The following is an 11165-nucleotide window of genomic DNA, read 5'->3' on the forward strand; positions in this document are numbered from 1 at the left end:
TTTATAATCTGCCAAGCTCTTGGTCGAACTTATCATCTTTATGTGGCACTGTCAAGCACATGCACATTTGGCACATTTTAATATTGTTACAAGATAAATTTACCTTGAATCATTTGCTAACAAGATCAAACTCAATCATTTAGTTCATGATTATCCTAACACTTCTATTATATTGCCCCAATATATATATAATTATTGGTTATAAAAAATACTCTTTAACTATATAATTGTTGAGCAAAACATTTAAAAGTAAAATCTTATCTTAGTTGGTAGAGTTGCATTGTTTAGGTGGGTTCTCGTATGCTTACAACATTAATGATGGCTCATTTCCTTTCTTTTCTTCCCGAGCTACCTTCCTCTTTCTCATATAAATCCAACAGCCCCTCTTCTCGTCGTCGATGTCAAGCCGAGGGGCCGGGTAGACTATCAGGTGGCTTGCTATTATGTAAACTCAAAAAAGCACAATAGAGTTTGGTCGCTTGGTCTTTGACAGGCTATACCAAGCATAATTCGCATCATGCTGAGCCTGGCGTATCACAGATGATTCGACTCATTTGAAACCGCTTCGAATTTATCCGATTGGCGAACAGATAGAAAGGCCGTATACGTAATAATAAACTAGATAATGAAAAAGCCATATCCATTGTAAGAAGGGAAAAGGAAGAATTCTATTCCCGCGAGGAAGCGTACCGCTTCTGCCATCTCCGAACCCGACCTTTTACTTTACCCTTTTCTGCTGCCATCTCCAATCCACCGAGGTCGCATCCCCCGGCGAGCGATCTGGAGGCGCTCCAAATCTTTCCCTATGGTCTCAGCGCCCCCCATGTGCAAGACCAAGGCCGCCGTCCACACCGCCGATCCCAGACCGCGGTCCAGATCTCGATCCTCCTCCGCCACCGCCTCCGCCGTCGCCACCTCTTCCGGCGGCTTCCCCACCTACTCCACTAGCGATCCTCGCCTATACCGCGCTACCGCCTCCGGCTCCAACCCCTCCTCCGGATCTTCCGGATCCAGCCTCTCCTCCCTCCGTGAGGCCCTTCCCGAAGCCCTCGTCCTCTACACCTTCCCCGAGCTCTGCTCCGCCACCTCCAGCTTCCGCTCCAATCGTCTCCCCCGCTCCTCCGGCTGGCGCTGTTCCCTCCGCGGCAAGGACGCCGTCGTCTTCCAGCGCCGCTTCCGTGGCCCCGACCCAGCCGCTCTCCCCGCCCGCCTCGCCGCCCTCGGTAAGTCCCACCATTCCAGCCTCGCCCGCCTCCTCGGCGCCTCTATCGCCGGCGACTACGTTTACCTAGTCTACGAGTACACCCCCGGCGCCAGCCTCGACGACTGCCTCCGAAATTCCAAGAACCCTAGCTACACCCCGCTTTCCACCTGGATCTCCCGGATGCAGATCGCTTCCGACCTCGCCTCCGGCCTCGAATACATACACCTCCATTCCTCCGTCACCGCCGGCGTACACAACCGACTGAAGAGCTCTTCCATCATCGTCACCGAACCCGACTTCCGGGCCAGGATCTGCCACTTTGGCGCCACCGACCTCGCCGGCGAGATACCGCCCGATGATGCCGACTCGATTCCTTCTTCGTCAGGAATCAGGAGGACGGGCAGTCGCGGGATGCGGATCGAGGGGTCAAGAGATTACATGGCGCCGGAGCTGCTCTCGGGCGGGAGCGTATCGCGGCGGTCCGATGTGTTCGCTTTCGGGGTGGTCCTCCTAGAGCTCATCTCCGGGAGGAAGCCGCGCGAACGCAGACTCGACGGCGAGGACTTTGAATCCGTGTTACTGATCGACACGGCTAGGGAAGCGATCGGCGTGGAGGAGGAGGGACGGCAGGGGAGGGTGAGGCAGTGGGTGGATCGGAGGCTGCGGGACTCGTTCCCAGTGTTGGCGGTGGAGGCGCTGATCCAGGTGGCGCTGCAGTGCGTGGAGGCGGACGCGGCGGTGAGGCCGGACATGACGTGGGCGGCCGGAGTGGTGTCGAAGCTCTACCTGGATTCGCTGGCCTGGACCAAGGCGCTCAAGCCCCCGACGGATATCTCCGTGTCCATGGCTCCACGGTGAGCATAAGCGTGACGTGATGTGACGGGACTACATACCAGCTCATTTTTCTTTTAAAAAAACAAAAACAGCCAAAAAGGAAAACACCAGCAATCTATTAAAAAAATACCAATAGAAAGAAGATTTGTTTGTTGCTTGTTACATACAAATTTTGTATAGGAAAATCTATTTTCGAGGCCTCGCCATGTTCTTCCAAAAAAGTTCATAGCGTCCAAATACTATGCAAAGTTTGAAAATGTTTTATTGGTTAGAGGATAAAAAATTTAATGATTTAGGGTTTGAGGTTTAGAGTTTGGAGTTTAACTTTTGAGTGAAAATTTACAAGCTGACATTGTCATATATGTTGATGTTCATAGGAAAGTCTATAAATATAAACCCAACACCTAACGACAATATTGTTGCAACATTGTAGAAAGCTTTCTACATGCTAAGAAACCTATCTTAGCCAAATATCCAATTAGCAATTCTTACATATAACCAATAAAAACGTTGCCGATACTAGTCGCGGAGACAGATTAAAAATAAAGAGAAAGCAAGCAAAAGCTTCATCCCAAGTCAAATTCCTGACTTTATGATTCAATTGATCTCGATTTTGAAGCATGTCGATTACCCTTTCAACTTCGAGCAGCAAAAACCAAAACTCAAGATGAAAGAAGAGAAAGATTGAAGTTGAGGAGTGCTTTTGTGCATTGAAAGCACATTGCAAAATCAAGTAAGAGTTGGTTGTTATTAAATTAGCGCCCAAACAAAAACGCCAAACCTCTTTAAATTTGAATGAAAAGACATTAATTAATTAATTCTTATTAAATTGGCCGTGCGCGTGTGAGTTAATTCAAAGGCTATTAAAATGACCCAACATTTGATAGAAAGCAATAAAGCATTGAGAAACATGCCATGTGGGAAGATTGTAAAAACTGCACACCCCACACACACACACACACTTGGTGCCGCGGTCCAGGGCTGGCTGATCGATAAAAAGCCCCCGAGCTACTTTTGATATCATAGAAATCCTCTTCTTCAAGGTTGTCGGCCCAAGCATGGTAATATGTGGCTCCGCCCTTGAGTGGGTCAAGTACCCATGGATAAAAAAAAGTCTACGAGTTTACCTTCATGAGCATAGTATCGATTTGGCATTGGATGGTCTTACAAGGACGGTGGGGATCGAATGTTGAGGCCTTGGTACTATAGTTTCAGGATTTATCCTTGGAAACTCATGAAAAACTTCTACAGGGTTGGATTGGTCATCTCTAAGATTAGTTGGGTCGTAAAAATTGAAAACCTAGGTAAAATTTTGCATTTTCACTTCAAGTTTCTAACAATTGCCCACAAACTAGAACAAAGTCAGAAATTTCATCTTGGAGGGGCGAAAGATGAGTATTTTCGTTGAGGGGGGAGGGGCGACTGTGTTGTGACTCCCTATTCGCTTCTCTCCCTCTCATTTTTATACTCCTACACCTCTTTGAGAGGAAGCAGCCTTAGCTCCGTCCTTGCCCACAAACACAAAATTTCAAATCTGATAAAACTAAACAAGGATAAGTTTGTTGCTTAGAGTTTATATCACATAGTTAGTGAGGATTTTGTGAACGACAAGAACCCTATTTTGAACCTCAGCCATTTTCCCCCAACTTTAACTAGAGTATACGCATGATAAAAAAAGAAAAAGAAAAAAAAAATCTACGATGAATTTGTACAGTGCATTAATTTTTTTATACATTGCTGAAGCATGTAAGAGATTCTAACCTCTAGACATGATCGTCTAAGAATAATTTCATGTAAAAGAGCCTCTTTAAAGGGATGTCTAGAGTGACATCTCAAAAGCCTACCACCTTGTTTCTCTTTTAGAGATATAAAAACTCTTCCTACACAAGCTTTTCATAGAGTGTAACAATTCACATTAGGAATGTGGGTGCCAGGAACACCATGCACTAACAGTGCATCAATTATTTTTAGGCCAAAAATTAAAAGAGCATCCCAACTTTGACGAATCGTTAGATGGACATATCTTTTGTAAAAATTATAAAATGGACACTCTACCGAATATGAATTATTTAAAATATCCTTAAGTTGCTTAGGTGATGTAAATTCATTATTTCTGAATCAGATTTTAATATTTAAAATCTAAATCACAGTCGGCTTACCTGCTACACATGATAACGATTACTTGTTAGATATTGTTAATTTTACATTTAATGGATCTTATATAGTGCATTTTATTTGTTTTGTAGCATTTAGCATGTTTATTTCATTCAAATGTTCACCTCAATTGATCAAAATTAATATAAATAATGATACGGTTGTAGCTTGTAGTATCTACCAGGTGACTGCTACACAACTGATCTTAGATAATATTAATTATACATCTAACAAAACTGTCTTAATCAATTTTAAGGTCACAGGACAGAAAAAATATTTGAAGTTTTAATATTTTCAAAAAATAAATATTAGTTTTTTAAAAAAATAAATTTTATATAAAATTTAGTTTTTAAAATTTTGAGATGCAAAGTTTTTAATTAAATTTTGATAATAATTTTTTTAATTGATAAAATAACTAGATTATTTAATCTTTTTGGACATATTATCGAGCATGAATAAATTTATTAATTTTCATTTTAAAAAAATTCTTTTGTGTCAATAGTATTCTATACTATAAGTTGTTCAGAAAAAAATTAATTTTTTAATAAGATTTAATATAAAGCATTATTTTTAATTCTAAATTTATTATTTCTTTTAAAATTTTTAATTTTAAAAATAAACATAAATCATCAATAATTAATAAAAAATCAATTGAAAATCTCATCTTTTCATTCTCATCAAATTATTTATTTCTTTAATTATACATTTTGAGATTAAATAAATTCTTTTAATTTTTTATATGTTTTGAATCATATTTTCTAACAATATATTTATACTCAGATAATAAATAAATAAATAAATAAATATATATATATATAGAGGTTTCTAATATTTTATCAAAATAAAAATATTTAAAATTAAAGAAATAATAACCTGATTTATGTATTGTATTTTCAATTTTATCATACTGTAAAGTTCGATATTATTACTGCATAAATATAATAAAATAACAAATAAATATTAACATTTATTTAGATTAATTAAAATGAGCATATATAAAAATGAACATCCAGAAAAATAATTTATCTAAATTAAAAAAAAACTATGTAAGAGATTATTCTATAATAAATATCAATAATAAAAAATAATAAACTATAGCAATAATCAAATAGTCTATAATTTGTTGTAGATATTAAAATAAGAAGGGTGATCTTAAGGAGCACGAGAATCGATTTAACTTCAATTTTTATTTTTTTAAAATTGTTATGGAGAAAAAAGATGGTTGGTTGCTTTGTGTCGAATTAATGAGGAACTCTTACTTCTTATTATTATCGAGGAAGAGGATTATTACTTTATGTCGAATGGATGAGAAACTCCTATTTTCTGCTCCTATTGAGCAAGAAGAAAGAAGAGTAAGGAAGGAAGATTATTGACGAGGGAAGAGTGATACGGCAAGTACCCATTGGTTCTATCTGACGGTAAAAGTTTTGATTAGGTCAAAAATAAATATGACATGGAGAAATAAGGTCAAAGGTCTTGTCCTTGTTGATAGATGCATTCGATCAGTCCTACCCTTGTTAACTTAGTTTGGTCTCCAAATTCTGATTCGTAAGGGTTCGGTCGTATTAGATCGCCCTGTCCCCCAAGGGCTCAACTCCCTTTCCGGTTCAGCGGTCCTGATGCTCAAGGGCTCAGCCCCATACTGCTTCAGTCGTATTAGATCACCCTGTCCCCCAAGGGCTTATCTCCCTTTCTGGTTCAACAGTCCTGATGCTCGAGGGCTCAGCCTTATACTGCTTTAATCGTATTAGATCACCCTGTCCCCCAAGGGCTCAGCTCCCTTGCCGCTCAACAATCTCGCTATTCAAGGGCTCGGTCTCATACCGGCTCAGCGACTCGGCTGCTCAAGGGTTTAGGATCATACTGGCTTGGCAACCTTGGTTCCTAAGGGCTTAGCTCCTCTTTCAGCTCAGCAGTTTTGCTTCTTAAGGGGTCAACCTCTGCTCTGCTAGTTCGCTCAACCATAACAGGTCACTCCATTAGCTCAGTCGCCTCATCCTTTTAGGGTTCAGTTATCCAACCGACCCCTGAGTTGGCTCGGGTCTCTCTTCCTGTAGACACGACCCCCTCTAACTATCTACGGTGCTAGACGATAATAACACGTGCGATCAGGATCAGAAAGGCAAGGACGGTTACTAGGTTGTCAGGCCTGGTTCCCTAGATCCTCGCCTGCTTCTTCTCCCAGCAAAAAGGCAAGAATAATTTACATGGCTAAAATAGAAGGGTGTTCCGGTTGAGAACTGCTCCTGGACACGTCACCGGACCTTAGCTCGCCGTGGGTTGGAACAGCAGAAAAAGAGGAGGAGAGCGGTGCGAGCTTCAGGGGCTTCAGGACCTCCGCTGGAGCTGTGTCGAAGCAGGAAGGAGGGTCCAGTGCGCCGCTGGCTCTTCGACACCTGAAAACACAGGGAACGTCAGTAGGACGGCCAGGGGTGCCCCGGCGCGACCACTCCGACGCTCAAGTTAGCAATGGCGAGAGGAAGAAGAAGATGAACAGTGAAATAAGGCCTTGAGCGTGTAAAAGAGAGTAAGAGTCCAGCCCCCTTTACCTGTCCGACGGAGTGGTCTTTTAAGAGAGGGGATGAGCGTGCGCACGTGTCACGTCATCATTAAGGAACGTCTTATCACGATTAATGAGATTTCAGGAACAATTGAGTTCCCTGTCCCATCGCCGTAAAAGTATCATCTCGTCGACATTTGTGTACAGGCAGCATTAATTAAATGGGGCGTGGGCTTGTCAGAAATCATGATGAGGTGGGCCCAGGCTTTGCCGGGCGACTCGACGAGGATGTGGTCAAATGAGGATTCGGCTTATGAACTTAGCCGAATGGGTATTCGGCTAATGCTACGGCCGAATGAGGATTCGGCAAAGGGTTAGGGTCGAATGAGGATTCGGCGAGGGCTAGGGCCGAATGAGGATTCGGCGGAGGCTGTGGCCGAATGAGGATTCGGCGGAGGCTGAAAAGAATAGGGCCGATGGGATTCGGCAGAGGCTGTGGCCGAATGATGATAAAGGGAGGGCCGAATGAGGTATTCGGCAAAGAGTTAGGGCCGATAGGGCCGAATGGGTATTCGGCTAATGCTACGGCCGAATGACAGTTTGGCAAAGGGTTAGGGCCGAATGAGGGTTCGGCAAAGGGTTGGCCGAATGAGGATTCGGCTTAGGAGCATGGCCGAATGGGTATTCGGCTATGATGGCCGAATGGGTATTCGGCGAAGGCTACGGCCGAATGAGGATTCGGCGAAGGCTACGGCCGAATGAGGATTCGGCGAGGCCCGTGGCCGAAGGAGGATTCGGCAAGGGATGTGGCCGAATGGGGATTCGGCAAGGGCTTACCAGACCCATGGAGATCTGTACAGGGCTTATCGGGTCTATGGGCGAGGTTCAGGTCAGACCTGGTCAGAGCCCCCTGACGTCATGGTTATCACAAGACTTGTCTAGTCGAAGCCCGGTGCTGACTAGACCGAGTGGGGATTCGCTGGCTACGTGGCCGAATGGGATTCGGCGATGGGTGTGGCCGTAACATTCGGCAAGGCTACGTGGCCGAATGGGGATTCGACTTGTGCTACGGCCGAAGGAGCGGAGCTGGGTGTGGCCGAGTGGGGATTCGGCTAAGGCTACGGCCTGAGACGGCGCTGTGGTTAGAGCTGAGGGCTGTGGCCGAATGAGCAGAGCTGAGCTGCCGTGGCCGAATGAGCAGGCTGAGGCCGTGGCCGAATGGGCAGAGCTGAGCTGCTGTGGCCGAATGAGCAGAGCTGAGCTGCTGTGTGGCAGGGCTGAGCTGCCGAATTGAAGGAGCAGGGCTGTGCTGCCGAACTGAAGGAGATTCGGCAGAGCTGCTGAGTGGCAGGCTCGAGCTCATGCTGTGGTCATCGTGGATATCTGCCGAATGGCCGAATGGGCAGAGGAGCAGGGCTGTGCTGCCGAACTGAAGGAGCAGGGCTGAGCTGCTGAGTGGCAGGGCTGAGCTGCCGAATGACCGAAGGGCAGAGCTGAGCTGCTGTGGCCGAATGAGCAGAGCTGAGCTGCTGCTGGCAGGGCTGAGCTGCCGAATGAGCAGGGCTGAGCTGCCGAATGGCCGAATGGGCAGAGCTGAGCTGCTGTGGCCGAATGAGCAGAGCTGAGCTGCTGTGTGGCAGGGCTGAGCTGCCGAATTGAAGGAGCAGGGCTGTGCTGCCGAACTGAAGGAGCAGGGCTGAGCTGCTGAGTGGCAGGGCTGAGCTGCCGAATGGCCGAATGGGCAGAGCTGAGCTGCTGTGGCCGAAGCTGCCGTGAAGCAGAGCCTGAGCTGCTGTGTGGCAGGGCTGAGCTGCCGAATTGAAGGAGCAGGGCTGTGCTGCCGAACTGAAGGAGCAGGGCTGAGCTGCTGAGTGGCAGGGCTGAGCTGTTGAGTGGCAGGGCTGAGCTGGCCGCAGATGAGCTGCCGAATGGGCAGAGCTGAGCTGCTGTGGCCGAATGAGCAGAGCTGAGCTGCTGTGTGGCAGGGCTGAGCTGCCGAATTGAAGGAGCAGGGCTGTGCTGCCGAACTGAAGGAGCAGGGCTGAGCTGCTGAGTGGCAGGGCTGAGCTGCCGAATGGCCGAATGGGCAGAGCTGAGCTGCTGTGGCCGAATGAGCAGAGCTGAGCTGCTGTGTGGCAGGGCTGAGCTGCCGAATTGAAGGAGCAGGGCTGAGCTGCTGAGTGGCAGAGCTGAGCTGCGGTGGCCGAATGAGCAGAGCTGAGCTGCTGTGTGGACGAAGGAGCAGGGCTGAGCTGCTGAGTGGCAGGGCTGAGCTGCCGAATGGCCGAATGGGCAGAGCTGTCCGCTGCTGTGGACGATGAGCAGAGTGTCCGTGCTTGCTGACGATGCGTAGGTGTCTGTGCTTGCGGACGATGCGTAGAGTGTCCGTGCTTGCGGACGATGCGGAGAGTGTCCTGTGCTTGCGGATGATGCGTAGAGTGTCCGTGCTTGCGGACGATGCGTAGAGTGTCTGTGCTTGCGGACGATGCGTAAATGCGTGCTTGTGACAATGTGTAAAGTGCTTGCGGACGATGCGTAGAGTGTCCGTGCTTGCGGACGATTCGTAGAGTGTCCGTGCTTGCGGACGATGCGTAGAGTGTCCGTGCTTGCGGACGATTCGGAAGTGGAGAGTGTCCGTGCTTGCGGACGATTCAGAAGCGTATAGTGTCCGTGCTTGCGGACGATACGTAGAGTGTCCGTGCTTGCGGACGATGCGTAGAGTGTCCGTGCTTGCGGACGATGCGGAAAGTGTCCGTGCTTGCGGACGATGCGTAAAGTGTCCGTGCTTGCAGACGTAGAGTGTCCGTGCTTGCGGACGCGTAGAGTGTCCGTGCTTGCGGACGATTCGTAGAGTGTCCGTGCTTGCGGACGATGCGTAGAGTGTCCGTGCTTGCGGACGATGAAGTGGAGAGTGTCCGTGCTTGCGGACGATACGGAAGCGTATAGTGTCCGTGCTTGCGGACGATACGGAAGTGTAGAGTGTCCGTGCTTGCGGACGATACGGAAGTGTAGAGTGTCCGTGCTTGCGGACGATGCGTAGAGTGTCCGTGCTTGCGGACGATGCGTAGAGTGTCCGTGCTTGCGGACGATGCGTAGAGTGTCCGTGCTTGCGGACGATGCGTAGAGTGTCCGTGCTTGCGGACGATGCAGTGTCCGTGCTTGCGGACGATGCGTAGAGTGTCCGTGCTTGCGGACGATGCGTAGAGTGTCCGTGCTTGCGGACGATGCGTAGAGTGTCCGTGCTTGCGGACGATCGTAAAGTGTCCGTGCTTGCGGACGATGCGTAGAGTGTCCGTGCTTGCGGACGATTCGTAGAGTGTGCGTGTGTGCGGACGACTGCCGTTGACACAGGTGTTGGTGCTGACAGATGCTTCCATGTTGGGAAGGCACAGGTGATGTCGGCCGTTCCCGCAACGGGAAGGCGCTCAAAAATGCAAGTGTTAACTTACCTCTTATCTTGCGTTGGAGTAGGTCCGTGCTAATGCGTCCGACGAGTACGCCAAGAGGTGAAGTAGGGGCCATGTTCTGGACCACTAAATATGCGTAACGGCCTGGAGATGCGTAGCATCGATCCATGGCCTGGTCTAAGTCTTTGAGGGGCCTGCATGGGCCTAATGGGCCTGATGGGTGAGCGCCGATGGGTAGGGGCTGGAGATCCGTGGCGTTGGGCCTGAGAACCGGATCTTGGTGGGCCGGGGCCTGGTGGGCCTGATGGGTCTTGATCTTGATGGGCCTAATGGGCCTGATGATGTTGGGGCTTGAAGGACTTGAGGATTCTGGACTCGAGAATAGTGGGCCTCCGTGGGCCCATAGCGGGCCTCTGTGGACCCGGACAACTGGCGCACCGGTGGTGCGAGCCTCGTCGGCGAGAGATGGAGGTCTCGAAGGGCCAGCTTGTACCTGAGGTTGTTGTCCAGAAACTGCTAGGACGGCCGTGGCGACCGCCCTGTTGAAATCTTCCTCCGTCATGGCGTGAGGCGAGGCTGAGGAGGTTTGTCCGTCGGCATCTCAAATCCGGGCAGAAATGTGTTCCCACACACGGCGCCAAATTATGTTCCGGTTGAGAACTGCTCCTGGACACGTCACCGGACCTTAGCTCGCCGTGGGCTGGAACAGCAGAAAAAGAGGAGGAGAGCGGTGCGAGCTTCAGGGGCTTCAGGACCTCCGTTGGAGCTATGTCGAAGCAGGAATGAGGGTTTGGTGCGCCGCTGGCTCTTCGACACCTGAAAACACAGGGAACGTCAGTAGGACGGCCAGGGGTGCCCCGGTCCCCGGACGACCACTCCGACGCTCAAGTTAGCAATGGCGAGAGGAAGAAGAAGATGAACAGTGAAATAAGGCCTTGAGCGTGTAAAAGAGAGTAAGAGTCCAGCCCCCTTTACCTGTCCGACGGAGTGGTCTTTTAAGAGAGGGGATGAGCGTGCGCACGTGTCACGTCATCATTAAGGAACGTCTTATCACGATTAATGAGAT

The 11165-nt window shown here is 48.3% G+C and overlaps 1 protein-coding gene across 1 annotated transcript; it reads left to right on the forward strand.

Annotated features, from left to right (window-relative positions):
- The first annotated feature begins 759 nt into the window (after nucleotides 1–759).
- LOC141812223 (protein LYK5-like) lies at nucleotides 760–2327 on the forward strand. Its single transcript, XM_074700269.1, has one exon. The coding sequence runs from the start codon at nucleotides 806–808 to the stop codon at nucleotides 2060–2062; it is 1257 nt and encodes a 418-aa protein (XP_074556370.1). The 5' UTR covers nucleotides 760–805; the 3' UTR covers nucleotides 2063–2327.
- The last annotated feature ends 8838 nt before the right edge of the window (nucleotides 2328–11165 follow it).

Source organism: Curcuma longa, chromosome 18 (assembly GCF_044706935.1).
Source record: "Curcuma longa cultivar G26 ecotype Majalengka, Jawa Barat chromosome 18, ITB_CL_G26_1.1, whole genome shotgun sequence".
NCBI classification, from domain to species: Eukaryota; Viridiplantae; Streptophyta; class Magnoliopsida; order Zingiberales; family Zingiberaceae; genus Curcuma; species Curcuma longa.